Raw genomic sequence first — 26,448 nt, forward strand, 5'->3', positions numbered from 1 at the left:
CACACCCGGTGTATATATATATATATATATATATATATATATATATATATATATATATATATATATATATATATATATATATATATATATATATATATATATATATATATATATATATATATATGTGTGTGTCGAAAATGTAGACAACTAACAGTATTTAGTAGTTAGTGTTATATTTTACTTACTAAAAACAACTACAGCGTTACCACATCAGATTAATTTTAGTTCTTCACTATTGTACAATTAAAAACATTGTATTTACTGAAAGTTTCTATACTTCAAAAATTTAATACAATAGAACAACATGTCTGTCTCCTCTGTCCTAAACATCACAAGTTAGTCTAAAAATAAAATAGAAATGCCCTTTTCTCATATTATTAAATCCAAGTGCATACACTGTATTAGTAAAGTTCATTTAAATAAGCTTATTAAAAAATGAAGACATATTTATGTACATATTTGTAATTCCTATGCTTGAATATATATATATATATATATATATATATATATATATATATAWATATATATATATATATATATATATATATATATATATATATATATATATATATATATATATATATATATATATATATATATATATATATATATATATTCAAGCATAGGAATTGCTTATATATATATATATATGTATATGTGAACGGCCATGTAATGTTTTGAAATAAATGTTGCATATATGCTATATGGCTTATCGTATATGTAATGTTCATCACTTATCAGATATTTGCAAAATATAAACAAGCCCACGCATTTATGCACCAGAACAGCTCGAAACAGTTTCTTCTCTTACTTCCTTTTGTGAAACAAACATATACTTTTTATACACATATAAAGTTTGTCAGAATTATTAGCCTCACTGATTTATTAGCCCCCTAGTTTACCCCCGCCCCTCCCCAATAACTAATTTCTAATAACTGATTTATTTTAAATTTGCCATGATGACAGTAAAAATATTTGACTAGATATTTTTCAAGACACTTCTATAAAGCTTAAAGTGACATTTAAAGGCTTAACTAGGTTTATTAGGTTAACTAGGCAGGTTAGGGTAATTAGGAAAGTTATTCTACAACATGTACTAGTTTGTTCTGATGACTATTGCAAGAATATATAGCTTAAAGGGGCTAATAATATTGACCTTAAAATGCTTTTTAAAAAATTCAAAACTGTTCTTATAGGCCAAAATAAAACAAATAAGGCTATGATAATAATAAGACAATAAGACCAAAAGAGAAAATATTATCAGACACACTGTGAAAATTTCCCTGCTGTGAAACCTCGTTTGGGAAATATTTAAAACAGGAATAAAAAAATTCAAAGGGGGGCTAATAATCCTGACTTCAACTGTACTTATTTATTTATCAACATACTTTACATGCCAATTTGCACATAACAGCTACACATATAATGTTGTATATAGTAATACACCTGTACATACACTTGTCAATTTGCATTTACTATTTACTTCTATTTTAAAAAAATATTTATTATCTATTTTTTGTCCCGTCTCTGTTATTCTGTTACACTGAAGCTCTGTCATGAAAACAAGTTCCTCATATGTGTGAACATACCTGGCAATAAAGCTCTTTCTAAATACTAATTCTGATTGCAAAAGTGTCATTTAAATTTAATTGAAAAAAAAAAATACCCAGCCTTGTGCATATATGACCCAAAGTTATGTTAAAAGCACACTGCGTATTTTCGAGTGTACCACAGCGCTGTACACAGTCTTTTTTTGTTGTGTTTCTATCAAATATATCTGTTGTCTGGTAACACTTAGCTAAGCAGTCTCAAGTTCCTGGACTCGTACCAGGACCCACTTTTGAGCTGAAAATATCAGGGCCTTTCACTATGTGGGAATTTCCCCTTCTGTTTAAAAACACTGCAAAAGCTTCCCCCGTTGCCACCAGTTTCCTTAAAAAACGCCTCTCGGACACAGCTTATTGTGTCGGTGAGTAATTGCACAGTTTTTATTGATTATTTTACTAAATATTTGCATCTTTGCTTGGTAAAACTAGCAGGAAATATGAAATCATAGCAGTAAATTATCCAGATGTTTGCATTTCTGCTCAAGTCTGTGATGAAAGGAGTGTTTTTCTCTGATGTGCTTATTTAAAGTCGTGTATCTTTCTATTAATGACTACTTTTATGTTATTCAGACTACATAAACAGCATTTTTTATTTAACATACATTTTTTTCTGTCAAACTAGTGTGGATTTAATGTTAAACATTAGGTTTTGTTTCATGTTTTTGTGCAGTCTTCAATGGAGGAAGTAGTTTTAAAGGTGTTTTAAGACCACTGATTAATAAATATTAAATTCTGCTTGATTTATTTTTTTAATGTAACCACACATTTAAATTGGTGCACGCATATGTGGCAGAATCTAGCATGTGTGATGTTAATCTGAAAAACCTCAGTGAGAGATTTCCACAAGATGTCACCATTTATTTTCACTGCACGATCTTATTTGCAGAGTTTGTCTTTTTGATTTATGCTGATAGCTGTAAATGTTTATCGTGAAAAGTTGCTCATGTTCTGTAGTGATTCAAATTAATTGTTTGATTGCATGGCAACAACTGTAAATCTAGATAGAGAGCTTGTTTGATCCTAAATGATTTATGGTTTGATGTGCATTGTTGTATTTTATTTATTTATTTATTTGCATTGGTTGTATGCACTGTAGTGAAGTTTCCTGAGTAAAACATAAAGTGAATAAACTTGGTAGATTATTGCTAGAATAGTATGATTAATTGTCTGTTGTTGTGTCGGAGGTTTATATAATAAGCTGCAGTTCCTTGGCCAAGCTTTTCTTGCTTATTTGTTCCTGTCAATAAGCTGTTGTTAAGTACTGTGGAATATTTTAAGCATTATTAATATACTTAGTTCTTTTATAATACTCTGCATCACACTGAATTTTTAAGATACCTTACTTTTAATTTACTATACAGTCATTTGCTTATGTTTGAACTCCTAAAATTGGTCGACTCTTTTGTTGAAAAATTGTACTCAAAGTGCTGGAAAGACGCTATATAAAAGTAACGTATTATTATTATTATTATTAATAATAATAATATTAATAATAACAACAACAACAACAACAACAACAACGACAATAATAATAATAATAATAATAATAATAATAATAATAATAATAATAATAATAATGACAACAAAAACAACAACAATAATAATAATGATAATAATAATAATTATTATTATTGTTATTATTATTATTATTATTATTATTATTATTATTATTATTATTATTATTCAGGGTCTTGTTATCATTTTTCTTGTGCGAATGTGTTTATTTCCTAATAAGCAACTTTAAATGAATTTTATTTATACAGTATATGCATATGGATTTAAGAATATACTAAAAATACACTTCTATTTTCATTTTTAGATTAACTAATGATGTTTTGGACAAATGAGACAGATGTTTTGATCCCTGTTGTCTTTGTTAAAGTTTCCATACTAAGGAAACTTACAGTAAATACAACGTTTTAAACCTTACAATAGTAGAGTTCATATATATATCATTTTTTTTCTTCCGGAGAAAGTCTTATTTGTTTTATTTCGGCTAGAGTAAAAGCAGTTTTTATTTATTTATTTTTTTAACCATTTTGTGTGTACTCATTTATGTTCATTTCCACCCCATTTCTGTTTAATGGAGAGAAGATTTTTTTTCAACACATTTCTAAACATAATTTTAACAGTTTTAATAAGTTCTAAACATTTAATGGTTTTAAACATAGTTTTAATAAGCTGTTGTTAAGTACTGTGGAATATTTTAAGCATTATTAATATACTAAGTTATTTTATAATACTGTGCATTGCACTGAATTTTTAAGATACCTTACTTGTAATCTACCATATAGTCATTTGCTTATGCTTGATCCCCCAGAATTGGTCGACTCTTTTTTTGCACAATTGTACTTAAAGCGCTGGAAAGGCGCTATATAAAATAAACATATTATATTATTATTACTATTATTAATATATATAGAAACTTTCACAGTATGTCTGATAATATTTTTTCTTCTGGAGAAAGTCTTATTTGTTTTATTTCAGCAAGAATAAAGCAGTTTTAAATTGTTTAAAACCATTTTAAGGTCAAAGTTATTAGCCCCTTTAAGCTATTTTTTTCTAATAGTCTACAGCTATTAAAAATAGCTGTATTAAACGGATATATTTATTAAAATAATAGTTTAGTCACTGAACATCTTTAGAAAACAAAAGATAATAGATTTAAATGCATGCAAAATATTGATGAAAAAATGTAAAACTTCAAAATGTTATATATGGCTATTTTTAATTTTTAAATTCATTATTTTCCCTCAAATAAATTTGGGCGTTCTAATTATGAACCGTTATCATAACTTATTTTGTCAGATTAGCTCCAGATTTGGCTTCAGTACTGACTAATCTATGCACAAATACAACATTGTAAAGCTTCCTTTAGAAAATACTAATATAACTGAGATAGATTTGTGAGGGGTGTACTCATATGTTGACCACTATAAAATATAAACTAAAATATATACTAAAGCATACTACAGTATATCACAGTTTATCAGCAATAGTAGCCTAGCCTATGTTGTATTTATAGTGTTGTGTATACTGTAGGCGAATATGTACAGTATATAATTCACTTTGCAATAGCATGGTTTAAAGCAGGGGTCACCAATCTCAGTTCTGGAGGGCCGGTGTCCCTGCAGGGTTTAGCTCCAATTTGCCTCAACACACCTGCCTGGATGTTTCAAGTACACCTAGTAAGACCTTAATTAGCTTGTTCAGTTGTGTTTGATCAGGGTTGGAGTTAAAATCTGCAGCACATTAGCCCTCAAAGAACAAGTTTGGTGACCCCTGGTTTGAAGCTTCTATTGTTTTTTTTTATAAACTATTGCAATAGTTTTCATGTGTGCTGCTGGCAAACTTGGTGGTTTAACAAACCGGCATTAAACTATTTTTCATTATAGCCTAATTTATGATAACGTGTATTTTGTGTGTTCTTGCTGTATTGTCAATACCACTGTAAGTTGCAGTGGATAAAAACTGTACTACTTTTTAATGAAGCTCCACCATGATAATTTATGTTTTTTTATATTTTACCCACATTTGTAATCTTTCGTGTTAGCAAAATGTTAATCTCTTTTGTGTTAGGGTTTATGTTGACATGTTAGCAACAGTAACGTAAAGTGAATTAAAGGCCATGGAAAACTATTCAAAGTTAATGTTCTAATAAAAAAACCAATTCAGTTATATATTGTGGAAACGAGTCTCTTTTTGCATAGTAGCCTACGACATATTGGCCTAGTACTTCTAACTTATACTTTAGCAGGCCCGGCCAGGGGGAATTTGCCTCATTGACAAATTGGTCTCATGTATGAGCTCATTTGTCCTATGTTGACTGCAATGCCATCATAAATAGTTAAAAATAATGCATTGAAAACCCATCAAATTAAAAAAATAATTGTTGTCATGCATGAATTTTTAAATGTACTTTTTTTTTTTTTTTACACAAGAAAGGCTAAGAAAATTGTGAAGCTCTACATTATTGTTATTAACTTTTGTAAATTTTTACTATTCAAATGGCCAACATCTGACTGAGAAAGTTGTGCTGGACAGTTTATTTTTAATTTTCCTAATAAATGACAATAGATTTGTTTTTAAAATGATATTCAGTTCAATCTAATTGAATTTATCTTTATTTGTATAGCGCTTTTACAATGTAGATTTTGTCAAAGCAGCTTCACATTGGAGATTACAGTGAATTGAAACAGTGTTGTCCAGTCTTCAGAGATTAAGTTTAGTTCAGTTTAGTTCATCGTCCTTTAATATTCACTGCCGAGAGTCCAAACACTGAAGAGCAAATCCATGATAAATGATGTAATAAATTTGTATATATATATATATATATATATATATATATATATATATATATATATATATATATATATATATATATATATATATATATATATATATTTATATATATATATATATATATATATATATATATATATATATATATATATATATATATATATATATATATATATATATATATATATATATGTTTGGTCCCTCGGCGGTGAATATTAAAGCACGATGAACTAAACTGAACTAAAATCCATGATAAATGATGTAATAAATTTGTATGTATGTATGTATATATATACACATATACATACATACATACATACATACATATATATATATATATACATAATATTTTTTTATACATATTTCTTTATTCTAAATCTAGGAAATATTAGTACATCACTAGGTGTGGTTATGATGACCATACAACAAGCTCATTAAGCTAAAAATAGTGTTTAAAATGTGTTTAAATCTTATAACAACTGCAAAAAGGTCTTTTTTTTTTTGAGAAAAATAACCACCCCTTTCACCAAGCTGGCTACGAACCTGTTAGTTATATAGACCTGTATTATACCATGTAGACCGTGTACAGCTTTTCAACAATGATTATGACACGAATCGAATCATTCTAACTGAATCGAATCTTTTTTCTGAATCGGTTGAACTGGGTGATGTTTGAACAATTCCTTCAGAGAATGAGAATCGATTCCTAGTGAACCACAAACCTTGCAACCGACTGAAAATATACTGTATGCAAATGCATTACATACGAAACTTATGGGTAATAGGTTAACACCCATGGGTGTGTGAAGGATAGTGTCGAAGTAGATTTAAAATGGTATGTAACTATCGTCATAATGTGTAATGATTGTAATCAAATATGGCCTAAATATGCCGTTTTTGATAGATAAACTTGTTGCACTGAAGAACATTTAGTGCGTGTAAACAGAAGAAAACTACTTTTAAATGTGGTGTAGTGTTAAATGTTAGTGTTAAATTTTAAAAATGCGTCAATTTCTTTCTAATGTAAACTAAATGTAGCTTTTAATGTTTCTGAAAACATCATCTAGTGAATTGTATAATATATCTGTGAAAATAATCAACGTTTTTTTTATGGAGAAAAAAATAAAAATAAATACACATACCCTGTATCAGGGGTGCCCAAACTTTTTCTATGAAGGGCCAAAAACCAAATATCGTTGATAGCCGAGAGCCAAAGATAAATATAAAAAATATATTTAAATAAAAAAAATAATAAATAGAAACATTTCTTTGAATCGTCTTAACTTATGATGTATACGTTTTTAATGATAACTTATTACGATAAAAACATAAACAATCACAATTATAACACAGTGGAGTTCAATGCTGAATACAACCTAGTAAATAAGTACTATTATCTAATGAATGAGTTCTATTATCTAATGAATGAGTTCTATTATCTAATGAATGAGTACTAGTAACTCTAACGAACAAGTACTACTATGAATGAGTACTAGTATCCAATGAATTAGTTCAAGTATTTAATGAATGAGTACTAGTATCTAATAAAAAGAACTAGTGTCTAATGAGTAAGAGCTAGTATATAAAAAAACAGTAGTATCTAAAGAATGGGCACTAGTATCTAATGAATAAGCACTAGTACTTGGTCTTAATAGAAAAGATACTAGTATCTAAATAATAGGAACTAGTCTCATAAAAATAGATAAGCTATTGATTCGATGTTAACACGGCATGCCATACACATACACACGATTTGATGTTTCTGAGTATGTGAAAAGGTACTTGACAAAAGGTATTTAGAATCTTTCAAATGAACCGTTCTAAAAGAATCGAGTCGCGGAAATGAGTCGGACTTCCCATCAGTCGAGTGAACACGGCTCTGTTTACATCTGCGGAATTTCCCGGCGAGCGCCGCGAACCACTTCCGCAAACCTCCGGTCGATCAAAGCCTCGTCTCCGCCAAGATATAGAAAGGACCTTCTCTTTTCGTCATTAACGCTAAAACAACGGTAATATACATATTATTACAGCCACTGTCGTGCGACCGCTGTGTTTCGCTCTTTCCCAGGACACTATGACGTGTATTTGAATGCTGTTTGTGGCTTCGGGGAGAGCTAGCGTGAAAGCTTTTGTCTGCTAGCGTGGTAAACACATCACCTGCTGCTAGCCGGATGCTAAGCTAACAGCATCAGATGTTTGTTTTGAAAATGAGTCATTTATTTAGACTATAAAATGCGTTGGTCTTGACCTTGTGTGGGTAGAGTGTTTCGACTCATTCTTATGAAAAGCTCAAGCTTTCCGTACTGTATCTGTCTGAGGTCGTAAGTGAAGTCATTTGAGAGCTGTTGATGAAGAGCTAGGAGGGGATTAGATATAAACATGACACCCTAGATGAGGTTGCATCTGGTCTAAGATCACCTATCTGCGTAATGTTGACACTAGCAAGGCTGTTTAAACAGGACTCGTCACGGAAAGGAAAGTGAAAGGGTTTATCTTAAGCCTAGTTAACTTAGTTGGATTTGCAGTTGCTGTGAAGGTAGGTTTGATGTTTTTGCTTGCTTGTCTGAGATGACACATGATTGTTAAATTGTTTGGATGCTGGTTTGATCTGTAAAACCTAGTAAAGTTGGTTTTATATTCACACATTTGTTCTGTGATAACTTGTGTGACACTCCCTATGCTACTTTGAATATTAGTCTAAAGTCACATGTAAGCATGACTTCAAAACAACATCATTTATTTGACTGAACAATGCTGTACTTTGATAGTCGTTGGCTAATATTGAATATCTGAAATTATATTATTAAAGTCTTGATGTCTGATTATAAAACCAAATATACCTCAGTTGATCCGGCGTGTATTTTACATTTATTTTGGTCATAGTCATGTGGTGGTGAGAGTAGGTATGGGACGATAACCAGTTTCAAGGTTTACCGTGGTTTGGAAAAAGTCAAGGTTTTAAAACCGGCAAAGTTTTCTGTTATACCGTTCCTAAGGTATATGTCATTTAAAAAATTTTATTTAAACATTTATTACGTTTTTTCACAACAATTTTTTTAGAGACGGAACCTCTATATCTAGAGCTACTGATCCAAAAATTTTTAAATGTTTCCTATAATAAAATATGTATATTGGATTCAATGGTGGGAAACAGTTGTTGTTTTTTACCTGGAGATTTAAAAATAACTTATTTTGAAGCAGTAATCACAATACCATAATCCTGTGACAGTTTTATTCAAGGTTATCATACCATCAGAATCTTAAAAACAGGTAAAGTTGGTTTTATATTCACACATTTGTTCTGTGACAATCCCTATGCTACTTAGAATATTAGTCCGAAGTGACATGTAAGTATAGCTTGAAAACAACATCAGTATTATTTATTTGACTGTGAGCAATGCTGTACCTTGATAGTTGTTGGCTACTTTTATTGAATATCCGAAATCATATATTTTAAAGTCTTGATGTCTGAATGTAAAACCAAATTTACCTCAATTGATCTGCCATGTAGTTTAAATGTAATTTAGTCTTAGTCATGTGGTATAGAGTAGGCATGGGTCGATAACTAGTTTTTAGGTTTACCGCGGTTTAAAAAAGTTAAGGTTTTAAAAACACCAAAGTTTTCTGTTAAACCGTTCCTAAGGTATCTGTCATTTTTTAATTTAATTTACATTTTTTAAATGTTTTTTATATAACTTTTTTATTCAGTTTTTAGGGTAACTGTATCTTCAGCAGAAACGCAACCTCTATATCAAAAGCTACTGCTCCAACATATTTTAAATGTTTCCTATAATTATATAATGACGGTATATGGGACAGTAACCAGTTTCAAGGTTTAAAGTGGTTTGGAAAAGTCAAGGTTTTAAAACCGCCAAAGTTTTCTGTTATACTGTTCCTGTATGTAATTTTTAAATATTATTTAAACATTTTTAATATGTTTTTCACAACTATTTTATTCAGTTTTTTAGGGCAACAGTATCTTCAGCAGAAACAGAACCTCTTTATCAAAAGCTAATGTTCCAACATATTTTAAATGTTTCCTATAATTTATATATATATATATATATATATATATATATATATATATATATATATATATATATATATATATATATATATATATATATATTGTGTTCAATGGGGGAGTTGTTGTTTTTTATGTTTTTTTAGGCAGATATTTAAAAAGAACTTATTTTGAAGCCGTGATCACAATACCGTGATCCCGTGACAGTTTTATTCAAGGTTATCATACCATCAGAATCTTAAAAACAGGTAAAGTTGGTTTTATATTCACACATTTGTTCTGTGACAATCCCTATGCTACTTAGAATATTAGTCTGAAGTCACATGTAAGTATAGCTTGAAAACAACATCAGTACTATTTATTTGATTGTGAACAATGCTGTACCTTGATAGTCGTTTGCGACTAATATTGAATATCTGAAATTAAATTATTAAATTCTTAATGTGTGAATGTAAAACCAAATTTACCTCAATTGATCTGCCATGTAGTTTAAATGTATTTTGGTCATAGTCATGTGTTGGTGAGAGTAGTTATGAGACGATAACCAGTTTCAAGGTTTACCGTGGTTTGGAGAAGTTAAGGTTTTAAAACCACCAAAGTTTTCTGTTATACCGTTCCTAAGGTATATGTCATTTTTAAATATTATTTAAACATTTTTTATATGTTTTTCACAACTATTTTATTCAGTTTTTAGGGCAACATCATCTTCAGCAGAAACAGAACCTCTTTATCAAAAGCTAATGGTCTAACATATTTTAAATGTTTCCTATAATAATAATAATAATAATAAAAAAAAAAAAAAAATATATATATATATATATATATATATATATATATATATATATATATATATATATATATATATAGTGTTCAATGGGGAGAGGGGGGAGGTGTTGTTTTTTAGGCAGATATTTAAAAAGACATTTAAGACATGTTTTTCCACAACAATTAAAAAAAAATAATTAGGGCACCTGTATCTTCAGCAGAAACGCAACCTCTATATCAAAAGCTACTGGTTCAAAATATTTTAAATGTTTCCTATACTAAAATATAAATAGTGTGTTCAATGGGGGAAGAAGTTGTTGTTTTTTACCCAGATATTTAAGAAAAACTTATTTTGAAGCAGTAATCACAATACTGTGATCCAGTGACAGTTTTATTCAAGGTTATCATACCATCAGAATCTTATACCGGCCCATGCCTAAGTGAGAGCTTGTTTGGCTAGTTTAACTTAAAGCTGGAGACATCATAAACTTGAGTTTATCTCAATGAATTCTTTAAAACAATTTACTTGCGTTATCAAAGACGCACATTCAAATCGTTTTGTCTTGAAATAGCCAAAGAGAAATCCCCAAGAAGCCATTATTCAAATGCTGCTTTTTGAATTGCAAATCAACAATCTTTTCACTTTGTGTGTTCACGTTACAGTGCTGATCTGAGAGTTATTTTTAACCTGTCTGTACAGCACACACACACACACACACACACACACTAATTCCCGTCTGATTTTTCTGTTTTAGTACAGGGAAACATGTTTGGTAAGTGACGGGTGACAGATGGAGGGAAAAGGCCCGTATCGCATCTATGACCCCGGTGGGAGCGATTGCCAGGTTAAAGACGAGGCCAGCAGCCTCAGCTACAGACAGCTGCTAGAGGAAAACACCGTTTTGAGGGAGAGAATGAAAGGTCTGAAGAGTTTAGGTGAGGGCTCTGAAACTGACACTCATTTTTTAGTGCATTTGAGAACCGGCTGGTTCAGTTAAAGCGATAGTTCAAACCAAAACTGAAAATTCAGTCATCATTTACTCACCGTTTAGTTGTTCCAAACCTGTATGATGTTAATTGAGCAGAGAAGAAGATATTTTGAAGAATGCTGAAAACCTGTAACCATTGACTTCCATAGTATTTATTTTTTTTAGTGCTAATGGTTACGGGTTTTCAGAAAGTCTGCTTTAATGTTAACAGAATAAAGAAACCACTTGAACGTGTTAACTTGAACAAATTAATTTGTTTACGTTATCAATCACTTTAATATAAACCACATGTGTGTAAGATTTTATAGTAGGCACTTAAATGGTTTCAATTTCCACAACTGTCAATGACTAAGCAGAGTTTTTGAGGTTGCATGTAGTTAAATTAATGACTTACACGGTGCTTAGTCAAGACATCTGAGTCATCATTTAGTTCACTGGTAAACTTGTGTTGCGATTACTAATTTGGACTTTAAAGTCTATTCTTGGGCCAGGAATTGAAAATAAAAATGTAGCTAAACCAGATTTTCAGCTTTTAGCGGGCATCTCCAGTCACTTGATTTGTTACTGTGTCATGTCTTTTTGTTACGTAAAGCATTGTTTGCTCTTCTCATGACTGATAGGAGACCTGTTAGAGGAGTCTCAGGCTGAAGCAGCCAAGCTGCGGAAGAGGGTGGAGGAGCTGGTGAGGGATAATGAAGTGCTGAAGTCTTCTGCCACCAGTTTTGCCTCCAGTCTGTGTATGGGCACTCCTGTACAAACTGAGACACACGGTAAACATCTGTCATTATTCTGATGGAGTGAGGTCTGTGAAGGATTTAACCCAGTTTTTAAAGCTGATCTTCTATGGTTGCGGCTCTCTTCAGGTCATGGAAAACGTCACGGTCATCCTACAACAGAAAGACAAGAGTCTCGGGATTGTTTGACTGGGAATACTTTACAGCAAGAGGCAACGGTAAGCTCTTCTACTAAAATAGTACATGTTCTGATGAATTGCTGGATATGTTTAGCCCTTCTGAATCTGATATGAAAATATCTACTGTGATAATTAGCTAATGTTGTCTAAATAATTATCACAACATGTTATAACGTTAAATTACTGTTAAAACAATATACTATTGTCATACAAACATTGTGAAATCTATCTATCTATCTATCTATCTATCTATCTATCTATCTATCTGTCTGTCTATCTATCTATCTATCTATCTATCCATCTATCTATCTATCTATGTGGATGGATGGATGGATGAATAAATAATTTACTATTTTCATTAATTACTTGCTATTCGATCAATTATATTATGATTTATATTCATAAACTTTGTATTATTATGATATTACTTTTTTATGTATTAGTTAGTATTGTGTTTAGGCATGGGCCGGTAAAAGTTTCTGACAGTATGAGAACCCTGGATAAAAATATCACGGTATCACTGTATTGCGATTACTGCTGCAAAATAGTTACTTTTTAAACTTCTTAGTAAAAAACAACAAAATTTTCCCTATTTAACACAATATATTGCATTTTAGGTAACATTTATATTATTTTGGAACAGTAAACATGTCAGGCTACGTAATTAAAATAAACCATTGACTTCTTCTATATTCTTTAGCTTCAAAAACACAAGTTTCCGTACAAATAATTGATGGTAAAATAATTAGAATTGTAAATAATTACAATAATTACATAATAATAACTAAATAATTAAATAGTTACAATTGTAAATAACTAATTGTAAATTAATTACTTTTTTAAATGTCTTAGTAAAAAACAACTTTAGTTTTTCCCATTTAACACAATATATTACATTTTAGGAAGCATTTATAATGTTTTGTAACATGTCAGACTACATGATTAAAATAAACCATTGACTTCTACTATCTTCACTAGCTTCAGAAACACAGATTTCCTTACAACACATAAAAAAAACTACATATACCTTAGAAACGGTATTGCAAAACATTTTTGCAGTTTTAATGCCTTGATTTTTCCAAACCGCAGTAAACCTTGAAAACGGTTATGGTCTCGAGCCTAATTGTGTATGATTAAAATAAATATGTTGAATTTCCTTACCTTTGATTTCCTGACAACAAAATGCTATATTCACATGTAATGTATGTGGAAATCCTGCACTGAGAAAATACCTTCCAGTTTTTTCAATGCTTGTTTATTTTAATCAACAATTAAGATATATGATTATTGTAACCGGTTTATCACTATCAAAACACTGCTTTTACACAATTTGCAATTTTTATTTGTAATGTCATGAACGTTGCACTGAAGGAATCGATTGAAAAATCCAGCTTAAGTATTTAAATGATCACCAGAACGTGCATTAATATGTTAAATTAGCATTTTAGCTGTGATACCCTGACATAATATGCTATATTAATGCTTAACATGGTAAAACCTGCTATATCATTTAGCTTTTAAAAATCAAAGGCTTTTTTAAAATAAATGATGGAGTTATTCATGTATTATTATATATATTTTAATTATTTTGTATTACTGTATATTATTTAGTTTAAAATGTATATTTAATTATTTTTATTACAATTATTTAGTTTAAATATTCTTTTTGACTTCATTTATGTGCAATCATACTCTTCATGGCTGTGTTTCACACGGATGTGTCATTGTTTCTCATCATGCTGTGAAAAGCCACTGACATGCATCTTCCAGTTTCATGACTTGGCTATTTTAGTGCCATATTGACAGTAAACCGTAGCTGTCACAATCACTGTTTCTAAAATCTAGTGAGAATGCAGCTTCCAGTTGTGTAAATGTTTTTTTTTCCTTCCTTTAAAATATTCATTACGAGTTGTGACGAGTGTTGTGAATTTTTGTGCTTACAGGAAGGTTCATCAGAGTTTGAGGTGGTGAACATGGAGGAAAAGACTGCCCCTGAAACACAAACGGTGAGTTTAAAGGATGTTAGGAAATCCTGGGCATGACAGCGGCACGTTTGTGAACTTGTGCGTGTGTTTTGCTGGATTATTGCTCCGTTTCAAACATTCCTTATGCTGTCATTCTGTAGCACGGATGTAAGTCATGTGAGAAATACCAGTCACTGTAGTCACTCAGCTGTTTCTGTGCCCTTCCTTATCAGGGATTTGTTCATTGTAATGAATCAGCGCATCTGAATGATTCTGTTCCTTGCATGACTCAGAGGGAAACTCCAGGATTTACTTAGTAAACAGATAGACAGAAAACTCATGTGTGTGTCAGTTTATGGAATGCATCTTTGGTTGCAAAAACTTTTGTACATGCGTTTTTAAAACTGGGAATATTTGTGCAGCGGGATTTTTTTTCTTTCAGTGTCTGACATTAAGGGCTGATCTGAATCTGTACATTATTGAGAAGTGCCAAATTGAATGGAGCGAATGTATAAACAATAAATTATATGAAGTAAATCCACTTGTAAATGGAATTATATATATATATATATATATATATATATATATATATATATATATATATATATATATATATATATATATATATATATATATATATATATATATATATATATATATATATATACAGTTGAAGTCAGAATTATTAGCCCCCCTGAATTATTAGACCGCTTGTTTATTTTTTCCCTAATTTCTGTTTAATGGAGAGAAGGTTTTTTCAGCACATTTCTAAGCATAATAATTTTAATAACTCATCTCTAATAACTGATTTATTTTATCTTTGCCATAATGACTGTAAATAATATTTTACTAGATATTTTTCAAGACACTTCTATGCAGCTTAAAGTGACACTTAATGGCTTAACTAAGGTTATTTGGTTAACGAGGCAAGTTAGGGTAATTAGGCAAGTTGTTGTATAACAATGGTTTGTTTTGTAAACTATCGAGAAAAAATATAGCTTAAAGAGGCTAATAATTTTGTCCCTAAAATGGTGTTTAAAAAATTCAAAACTGCTTTTATTCTAGCCCAAATAAAACAAACTAGATTTTTTTCAGAAGAAAAAATATTATCAGACATACTGTGAAAATTTCCTTTCTCTGTTAAACATAATTTGGGAAATATTAAATAAAGAAGAAAAAAATTTGAAGGGGGCTAATAATTCTGACTTCAACTATATATATATATATATATATATATATATATATATATATATATATATATATATAACTATATATATATATATATATATATATATATATATATATATATATATATATATATAACTATATATATATATATATATATATATATATATATATATATATATATATATATAACTATATAAATATATATATATATATATATATATATATATATATATATATATATATATATATATATATATATATATATATATATATTAAAATCAGACATGGTCTGGTTGTACATCTATGAGATCTAGAATTGGCCACTCAAGACTTACACACTCATATTTATTGAAAGGAGAAGAAAAACCTTTGTGTCTTGTGAAAGAATAATTTGGTGATGAAACATATTTTATTTTTTAAAATATATTCATTTTTTGTTTTTTAATTCTGGAAATATTGTAAGTGAAATGATTAAAAGGTGTCTTTTGGAGGGATTTCAGAGTATTCATCACTGCTCAAATTGAAACCACTTGTATGACTTTTTTATTGGTAATGTTGTTATTTGTATATATATTTTAGTTGCCATGAATCTAGCCAATGGTGCTGATATGGCATTATGACATTTATTTATTTATTTATTTATTTATTTATTTTTTGTTGATTTGTTCATTTATTTATCTCAAATTTTTAGTGTAAAAATATTAGAAATTAATCATTAGTCATTTAATTTCGAGTATCTGCCGGTACCAAAAACCGATCTGATATTGCTATAATACATAAAAACAGAATAAAGAAAAGTGAAGAAACAGATCCAGCATGTTCCTTATTTTTTTTATTTAATTCACCTTATTTTAATATTCAACACCTCTGTTAACAAACAGAGCACTTCTGTAAGGTAACTTGAACAATCAAGTAATAAATAACATCAATTCTTCACTTTTGGATTTAAGTGTAACAGTAAATATGAAAACAAATTTAATATAAAAACACCTCAACCTAAAATACCCAGCAGGCAATCCCAAGTTTACATATCTCACAGTTTGCTATGGCATCAACTTTAAAAAAAAAATAAAAACTGATTTAATTCTAACTAAAATAAAGCAAATAAGACTTTCTCCAGAAGAAAAAATATTATAGGAAATACTGTGAAAAATTCCTTGCTCTGTTAAACATCATTTGGGAAATATGTGAAAAGAAAAGAAAATTCACAGCATGGTGAATAACTCTGACTTCAACTGTATAATGCAGGCTGGAGTGCTTCACCTGCCACAGGAGAATTTGGAGCTGGCGAGTCAACTCCGCCGCCTGGAGAGCTCCTTCAGTGTGTTTGCTGAAGAGTCCAATCCCAACCAGCTGCTGGCTCACCTGGGCCGCATGGCTGTGGAGTTTCACCATTTATCTTCCAAGGTCCAGAAGAATGAACAGAGGACATCTCTCCTACAGGTAAAACCATCTAAACCAGGGGTGTCTAACTCAATTCCTGGAGGGCTGCAGCCCTGCACATTTTAGCTCCAACCCTGCTTCAACAAACTAACCTGTAGGTTTTAAACAAGTCTAAACAACTCAATTAGGCCGCATTTACACTGCACTTTTCAACGACTGACTCAATGACGATTTTTATTTATTTATTTATTCATTTTTTCTTCCATGTGGCACAGATCGGACATGGCCCGTGTACGTGTGAGCAGAAACAAATCACATGGATTCTGATTTACTCAAATCAGATTCAGGGCTTGTTCACATGTGGAAATTTCTCCGATATGAATCGGATCTGTGCCCTCGTGTCTGCAGTGTAAGCAGGTAGATCGGATTTTCACCTGTCAATGCAAGTGGCGCGTCATCAAAAACCGTAGCGAATGACATCAAGTCTGACACTTTATTTTCAGAACAGACTTCAGCACAGTCCCAAACCTTAAGTCTCATACACGAGGACTTAAAGGCTTTCATATTGTCATATAGCACAGGTATTTAAGCATGTTAACGAGAGCGAGAGAGCGCAATGTCCGCCACGTAACCAATTTAAACTAATATAAAACTAGTGCATACATCACGTGCATAAATCACACCATGGACATCACATTAAGATGTCTAAAGGTTTAAAAAAGCTTATATATCAAAAGAAGATGGACAAATGAGAACCTTTCTGTCATAAACTACAGTAAAACAGCTTGCCAAAAGCTGCGGACAGATTACTTGCAGGAATAGAGAAAATAGCGCTCTTTAATTATCAGCTGTTAGTCAGCGCCCGCTCTTTTTTTTTTTTCCTGGTCATTGTGCCTTTGCCATGTGCTGTGTAAATGCAGACAATCGGATACGAGTCACTTTTAAAGGATGATATAAGCAGGTCTGCAAAAAAATCTGATAGTCACAAAAATTGACCATCAAAATCTGCAGTGTAAATGCAGCGTAGGTTTGGTCAGGTGTGTTTAATTAGAGTTGGAAATAAACTGCAGAACTGCGGCCCCTTTGAGCTAAACTTCTGAGTTCTGTTGTTAAATTAATCAAGGTTTTATTTACTGAAATTCGTATTTGCTTTCATTTCTAGACGCTCTGCGAACAGCTAAGACAGGAAAACAGCGAGCTTAGGAAAAAGATGGAGGATGACCTTCAGTATCGTAACCGTGATCTGGAACAGCTGAGGTAATTCAGTTCACTTTTGTTTTATTATAATCAAATCACTGGTGGTGGATGAGAAGATTCCCCCCAAAAATGTATAAAAGCGTTTGGGTGTCCATAAAAGAGCGTTATAAATGTAAGGAATTTATTTATTATTATTATTATTGTTATTATTATTATTATTATCAGGGCTTGACATTAACTTTTTTGATAATCAGCCACTGTGACAAAGGTTTGTTGTTGGGAAAATATATTTTCTTTGCATAAATGTGACTTTGACATGCTAAAAGTACTTGATTTAGATTTTGTTTTGTCCACAAGCCTGCTCATTTATTTCACTTTTTGTTTGTCGTGTGTGAGCTTGCTCAATGAGCATGAGCAAGTGGGCCATGGTTTCATAGTATTACAGTTAGTTTTTGTTTCACATGAATTTTCAGAGCTCAAAATGAAGGATTTACCAAATTTATCTCTGATCACACCAAACATAAATAAATAATTATTGCTCAGCCACAAAATTTAAAAGTGTAAAAACAAGCAAAATATAGCTGTATACTTTTTATTTAACAAAACATATCTTTAAAAAACAGCTAAGAAACAATTTAAAACATTTAAAAAATAATTATTGTCATTTATCTAAAACTATGCATAGTAATCTGTCCTGGCTAAAGGTCTAGATCACCAGTTAGCTACACATAAATGGGGAGCTAATCTCCCATTAAAGCAATGTTATTGTAAAAAATGATAATTAAACCATAATAACAAAAATAACTGTAAGCAAAAGAAAGCAGGTGAAAAACACTGTGTGTGTTAATGAAAGGATGATCTTGTGCACACCGTTAATGTTAGGCCTATTACTAATCTGTTCAAATAATAGTTAAAGTGAAAGCAACCGGTTCTGTTTACAAAAAGTAAAATCTGGAGCTCTTGAAAGCAGCAGGACTGTGGCTGCATGAGAATACCTTTTTGTCTAGTTTATTTGCACGCGTGAATGCATTTGCACATATATTGGGGCATCCTTATTGTCGAACCCTGCTTTTATGAAAACTACAATTTAAAAATTATTTATTATAATTATTTATAAATGATAAAAGTGGCCAGTCATGAGTAATATTTGCATTTATGAATATTAATTTTGACCCTTAAAATAATAAAACATGAATTTAAAAAATGAATTTTAATTTTCATGGATGAACTATCCTTTAACAATAAAAACTACATATCAAACACCAGATGATTAGTAGACTGTCTACTTAACAACACATCGTTTTGTAACTGTGTAAGCACATCAACGTATTCTACATACTCTAATCTAACAATGTGATAACAATTTACTCTAATATGAGGTTGTTGACATATTGTTGTGAAGTCATATATACAGTTAGGTCTGTAAATATTTGGACGTCTAAACAATTCTAACATTTTTGGCCCTATACACCAACACAATTGATTTGAAAAGGACAACATGTGCTTTAACTGCAGACTTGTGTTGGTGTGTAGAGCCAAGAATATAGCCGGAATTGTGTCGATGTCCAAAATATTCATAACCTAACTGGGCGTCTAAATTGAAATGTTTTGAATAATTATCATTGAGTGAATTTAAAGATCTTATTTGACGTATTATCAGCGTTTTATTGTTATTTTTATGCATGTATAATGCCTGTTTATTTAAAAATTTTAATTTAAGATAATATATTATTTATGTATTGAATATATATTACAAATATCGCTATTAATATAGCCTGTGCTGCTTAAATGGCATTAAAACAAGTTTGTATACATGCATACATACAGTCAAGCCTGAAATTATTCATATCCCTTTATAAATGTAAATCCTACAGGGAAAAAGTCAATGTTTTATAGGCTTTAAAATGAAGTTACAGTCAAGTCTGAAATTATTCATACCCCTGACAAATTCCAACTTAAAGATTTTGTTCAAATATGTGTATGTATAAAAGCTGAGAAATATACAGTATATGTTATATATTGTTATATAAATATACAGTCTTATTATCTTAAGGGTGAAATCGGCGTAATTTCTGGTCAATAACAAACTTGCTGGTTGAATAAAAGTAACCAAGTCAGACTTTAGCAGCGATATTAATCCTTTCAGGGCTTGACTTTACATACATGAAGTCTAAATTGCTCCATCAATATAAACTGTAACCAAAGACTCTCTTAATGAATGATGCTGTGATGATCAGCATTTCTTGCAGTTCTGGAGGGGTCTTTCCTATGTGTCAGACAGAGAATCCTCGGTTTTGATTTTGCTTCTGTGTGCTGTGAACAGACAGGAGAACCTGAAACTGAAGGAGCAGGTCAGCGGGGCGTCCCACACTGCACATGTTGAGCAACTGAACCCAAAGGAGGAGCCAGTCAAAGAAGAGGCGGTCAAAACCAAGGTGGAAATGACCATGACTCAGCAGGTCTGCACTTTTATTATTTAACTGAACAATGACAGCACATTATCATTACAACAATACAAAATTACATAATTACTAATTACTATTACTACAAATACTACAGGGAGATACTAATAATTTCACAGAAGTACATTAAAGATTGCATTACACCTCGATAACCTGAGTGGCTTTGCGTTTCTTTGAGAATACTATGGACTTAATATAATATATACAGTCAAGGCTGAAATTATTGATACCACTAGCAAATTCTGACTTAAGCTTACTTTTAATCAACCAGCAAGTTTTTTTCTTTTTTTTTGACTGGAAATGACACCAGCTTCTCCCAATAGATAATAAGTTGATGTGAAATTTTTTTTACTGCTTTTATTTACAATTGAACAAAACATTTAAGGCCCAATCCCAAATTTATTTTTGGACCCCTTCCCCTTGGCCCTTGAAACAGAGTGTGAAGGGGATGGGCTTCAAAATTTACCCCTAAGAAATGGGACAGCACTACAACACCTGCACATGTCATCATATCTCATCGAGATCTCTTGCTTCATATGAGATTGTGACTGCTTGTAGTTATTCCAGTTGCATTTTGTTTGGTATTTATCTTTAGGAACTGCTATACAGGAGTTATTATTAGGCATTATAAATAGCCATACTTAGCAGTTTTTATTTTAACGTTTTGTTTTTTTAAAGCTTGATGGTAAAACACAAATGCGGTTATGAATATACTTGTTTGTTGTAAAAATTAATAATAATAATAATTAAAAAAATACTAATTTGTGCATCTCCTGACTTCCGTGTGCAGCCATGCTGCCGCTGTAGATCATGTATTCTTGGAAATTTTCTTACCCATTGGTTTCTAGTGTGGTTCTCAGTTTTAAGAGCTTTCTAGCACTTCCTCTTAGCCCCACGCCTTCAAGGTAAAGAGAATTGGGACACCCGTACCCCTTCACGTGTATGTGCAAATCGAAGGGTTGGGGTAAGGGGAAGGGCTAAGAGGTAGAATTGGGATTGGGTCTTGTGAGAAATTTCCAAACTTAATTTTTAAAGGCTACAAAACATTGACTTTGCTGTAAATTTGCTTTGATGAATTCGAAGTTTGTCCATTAAAATAATAAAGCCTAATAATAATAATAAATGGTGTGGGTTTGTTTATCTCTAGTATTCAAACATGAATCCAAAATCAAAGAAAAAGTGCCCAGGGGTAGTTTAAATAGAGGATTCATCAGAATAAACAGCAAAAATCAGTCCAAGGCATTTGAAAAATGTGGAGAAAATCTTTATTCACATGGCTAATCCTTAAAACTTAAAACTACGCGTTTTGGCAAATAACAACCTTCATTTGGGTAATCAAGGCCTAAAAGAACCTCTTTCCACTGTAAAATAAAATTTTTGTCAATACCATCCACAAAAAAGTACATCCCCATGTCAGGCCCATGTCATATACAGTACAGATACTTAATAAATAACCCACTATAAATTAAAAGCAATAAAGTATGCTGTGTTTTTTGTTTTCACAAGCTTTGGAGACGTAACATAAATTCCGCTTTTAAATAATTGGTCACTTATAGCTTTCACCATGATGCATGGCTGTGTTCCAAATGTCATCAATGTTTTCTAAGTGCACTGCGAAGGGAGCACAATTGTAAACATGTAGATCGCGAAAACTGAATTGTAAAAATAGTTTGAAAGCAAATTACACCTAAGAGAGATGAGCTTAATGCTTTTTTATTTTTAATCATTCCAAGTTTAAATGTTAGAATGTTGTAAATGAATAGGGCATAGGGGGGATAAGTGGGAATAGAACACAGCCAGGAACTATGTTTCTAACTACAGCTCCAGAGGTGTAGTTGCAAGTGCTCAAGTTTGCGAATGTTCGTTGGAGCGATGGATTTGAGAAACGGCAAATCAACAAACTATGTTTGTAACGACGGAACTTGCGACCTTAGTTGGCTAACGATGGTTTTGGGAAATGCACCCCAGATTAGCGAGTACTGATCGAGTCATTAAATGTGATTATGGGCCGATACTGATCTCAGGCCGATCGATCGAAGCATCTGTAGTATCCAAATTAGCCCAAAGGTTTCATTTGTGGTGACTTTGCCCGATGTTAAAGACCTATACCAATAAAACACAAGTTTAAACTATATAAACAATACTCAAATGAACATTGTTTCTGTGATATATCTGCGATGACATCATCAGAATTCCTGATGTCGTTCTAAATTTGTGTCAGGTTTTTTTATTTTTATTTTCCCCTTTTGGCTAATGATGATACATTTCCTATGTAGATGCTTTTTCAGTAGGAGTTCTTAGAGAAATAAAAAACCACCAATGTAAGAACTGCTTTTCAGTTTCTAAATTGAGAGCCCTTCAACTCTGTCGCTTTTAGTTTAGTTTTGGGAATACCATCTTGGTTCTGAACACTGCTCTTCCTCAACAGTCTTTCAGTTTAAGTTCCTCATTACTGGGCTTTTTTTTCACACAGTATGACTAAATATTGAAGAACAATACACACGGTCATTGTTGCATTCTGACTCAACCTCAAGACTGCTGTCTTTTAGTATGATGGGAAAATTCTGGTTATTTGGTCTGGTTCATCTAATTGCTGTGATTGATTACGTTATCAGTATTCAATTAAAATTTTGGTGGGGATGTTTTATGACATGTAAATGGGAAACTGAGTTTCAGTTCTACTGAAAAGATGTTAAAAATTTGTCTTAAAGCACTGATATATAACAATGGCAAGTCTTTTTCTATTTAATTTTACAGATGTTATTTAAAAACAAACATTTAGGTGAAGTTTTTTTTCTTATTTTTATTATTAGCCCACAGAAAGGATGCAGATTTGCCAATTATTTTTATTAGTGTCTAAATAAGATTTAGATTAGCTAAATCTTGGTTTTAAACAGTCTTAGAACACTGATATATAACTATGGTAAGCATTTTTCAATAGCTTTTTTATTTATTATTAAAAAAACATACATTTAGGTGGAGTTTTCTTAGTTGTTTTGTTTTACCTTACTGAAAAGTTTAGATTAGTTAAATATTACTTTTAAAAATCAGTCTTAGAAAACTGATATATAACAATAAGTATTTCTCAATTTAATTAATTTTACAGTTATTATTAAAAAACATTTAGGTGCAGTTGTTTTGCCTTTTTCGTGTAAGTTTTTTTCTTTGTTTCAATATTAGCTTACTGAAAAGATTCTGATTTGGCAATTATTTTTGACTAGTGTCTCGATAAAGTTTAGATTAGTTAAATATAAGTCTTAGAACACTGATATATAACAATGGTAAACATTTTTTTTTTGCCTTTTTTATGTAAGTGTTTTCTTTGTTTCAATATTAGCTTACTGAAAAGATGCAGATTTGGCTATTATTTTTGGCTAGTGTCTCGTAAAAAAATTAGATTTAGTTGAATATTAGTTTTAAAACAGTCTTAGAACACTGATACTGTATATAACAATGGTAAACATTTATCAAATAAAGTTTTTACATATATTGTTAAAAAACCAAACATTTAGGTACTGTTTTTGCCTTTTACATGTTTGTATTTTCTTTGTTTTAGTATGAGCTTACTGAAAAGACGCCGATTTGCCAATTATTTTGACTTGAGATTGACTTTGTCTAGATAGAGTTTAGATTAGTTAAATATTAACTTTTTAACCCTTAAAACACTGATATATAATAATGTTAAGAATTTTTCTTTGTCTTTGTTTTTTTTTTAATATTAGCTTATTATACATCAAATTGTAAATTTATATGTAATGTTTTTAGAGTAAAATTTCTTTATGCATTTATTCTTATCATGTCTTAATAAATTATGAAGTTGTTATTTTTATGCTATTTAGTTTGGATCCATATTATTCTTGCCATGAAATAGAAATAATACATTGCTGATGTGGAAATAAACAAACAAAATATTTAATATTAGCCACAAAAAAAACAAATAAAATAAAATCTTCAAGGTGCAGCTTCTGACATGTTTTTAAATATTAGCTTATCATACATCAAATTGTAAAGTCATATCTAATGTTTTTATTTATTTATTTATTTGTTTGTTTGTTTGTTTATTTATATAATCTCTTATTGAATTATGAAGTTGTTATTTTTATGCAATACTTGTTTTATCTATATTATTCTTGCCATGAAATAGCCATACATTGCTGATGTGGAAAAAAAAACACAAAATATTTAATATTAGCCAAAATCATGTATAGAGGTTTGGGCTTAAAAAAATCTATTAAATAAACATTTTACATTTATGATAAAACAAATGATAAAAATAAAACATTTAGTTGCAGTTTCTGACTTTTTCATGTTAGATTTTTCCTAGTTTTATTTGTTTTGTTTTAATTAATATCAGCTTATTATACATCAAATTGTAAAATCAAATCTAATGTTTTTAAATGAAGTTAATTTAATGTATTTATTATATTTTATTTATTTATTTATTCATATCATCTCTCATTGAATTATGATGTTGTTATTTTTATGCAATATATTTTTTATCTATATTATTCCTGCCATAAAATAGCCATGCAACACTGATATGGAAATAAACAAACAAAATATTTAATCAGCCATCAAATATCTAATGTTTTTAAAAGTAAAATGTATTAATATTTATTTATTTATTTAATTATATAATCTCTTATTGAATTATGAAGTTGTTATTTTTATGCAATATATTTTGTATCTATGTAATTACTGCCATGGTGAAATAGCCAGACAGTGCTGACAAACAAACAAAATACTTAATATTAGCCACAAATGTAAGGTATAGAGGTTTGGGTTTTGAAAAAAAAAGTCTTTGAACAAGTGTTAATTTGCTGCAGAATTACCTGCATGTAGCTGTTAAACCATAATTGAAATGATTATTATTACTGTTTAATAAATTTACAGTCTGGCAAAGCTGTTGAGAAAACACCATCTAAGACTTGCGATCCAGAGATGTACGAGAAGAAGATCAAGCTTTTGGAAAAGCAGAGGAAAGATGTAAGAACTGTCTGGAGGTCCCCTGTTTTCTTCATGTCGGCATTACTGCTGTCAGAGTTTCCCTGTTGGTTTGAACTCTGACGTGTGAACTTTTGCTTTCTGACCTTTCTCAGGTGCTGGAGGTGAACAAACAGTGGGACATTCAGTGGAATTCTATGAAGACACAGTTTGAGCAGAAGGTATGAGACAACATGTACACCAGAAATGATCTATAAATATGTTCCATCTGGCCTTGTAACCTTTTGTGGCTCACCTTACTGCTGGTAAGAATGACATAAGAACATAAACAGGAATCACTTTACTAGTGCTGGTAATGATATATGTTAATACAGCTGAAGTCAAAATTATTATACTTCCTATGAATTTTTTTTAACATTTCCCAAATGATGTTTAACCAGGTAAGAAATTTTTCACAGTATTTCCTATAATATTTTTTTCTTCTAGAGGAAGTCTTATTTGTTTTATTTTGGCTAGAATAAAAGCTTTTTTTAAAAAAAAAAAAAAACATTTTAAGGTCAATATTATTAGCCCCCTTAAAGAAATATACTTTAAATTGTCTACAGAACAAACCACTGTTATACAATGACTTGCCTAATTACCCTAACTTTAACCTAAATAACCTAGTTAAGCATTTTAATGTTGAATACTAGTATCCTGAAAAATATCTA

The 26,448-nt window shown here is 30.6% G+C and overlaps 1 protein-coding gene across 9 annotated transcripts in view; it reads left to right on the plus strand.

The window, feature by feature from the left end:
- The first annotated feature begins 1,923 nt into the window (after nt 1-1,923).
- The window catches only part of tnip1 (TNFAIP3 interacting protein 1), a 54,058-nt gene continuing 29,533 nt past the window's right edge, over nt 1,924-26,448 (plus strand). For 3 of the 9 annotated variants that reach the window (XR_012389488.1, XM_073921364.1, XM_073921361.1), the window contains exons 1-10: nt 7,820-7,918; nt 11,454-11,634; nt 12,308-12,457; nt 12,551-12,639; nt 14,544-14,606; nt 17,001-17,195; nt 18,298-18,392; nt 20,656-20,791; nt 25,688-25,780; nt 25,894-25,959. Coding sequence is in view for 7 of the 9 variants with exons in the window: in XM_073921364.1 (XP_073777465.1) it covers nt 11,490-11,634; nt 12,308-12,457; nt 12,551-12,639; nt 14,544-14,606; nt 17,001-17,195; nt 18,298-18,392; nt 20,656-20,791; nt 25,688-25,780; nt 25,894-25,959 (1,032 nt within the window). In the remaining 2 variants the exon portion in view is untranslated. 9 annotated transcript variants of the gene reach the window in all.

The sequence above is a fragment of the Danio rerio genome, chromosome 14 (genome assembly GCF_049306965.1).
Source record: "Danio rerio strain Tuebingen ecotype United States chromosome 14, GRCz12tu, whole genome shotgun sequence".
Classification (NCBI taxonomy): Eukaryota; Metazoa; Chordata; class Actinopteri; order Cypriniformes; family Danionidae; genus Danio; species Danio rerio.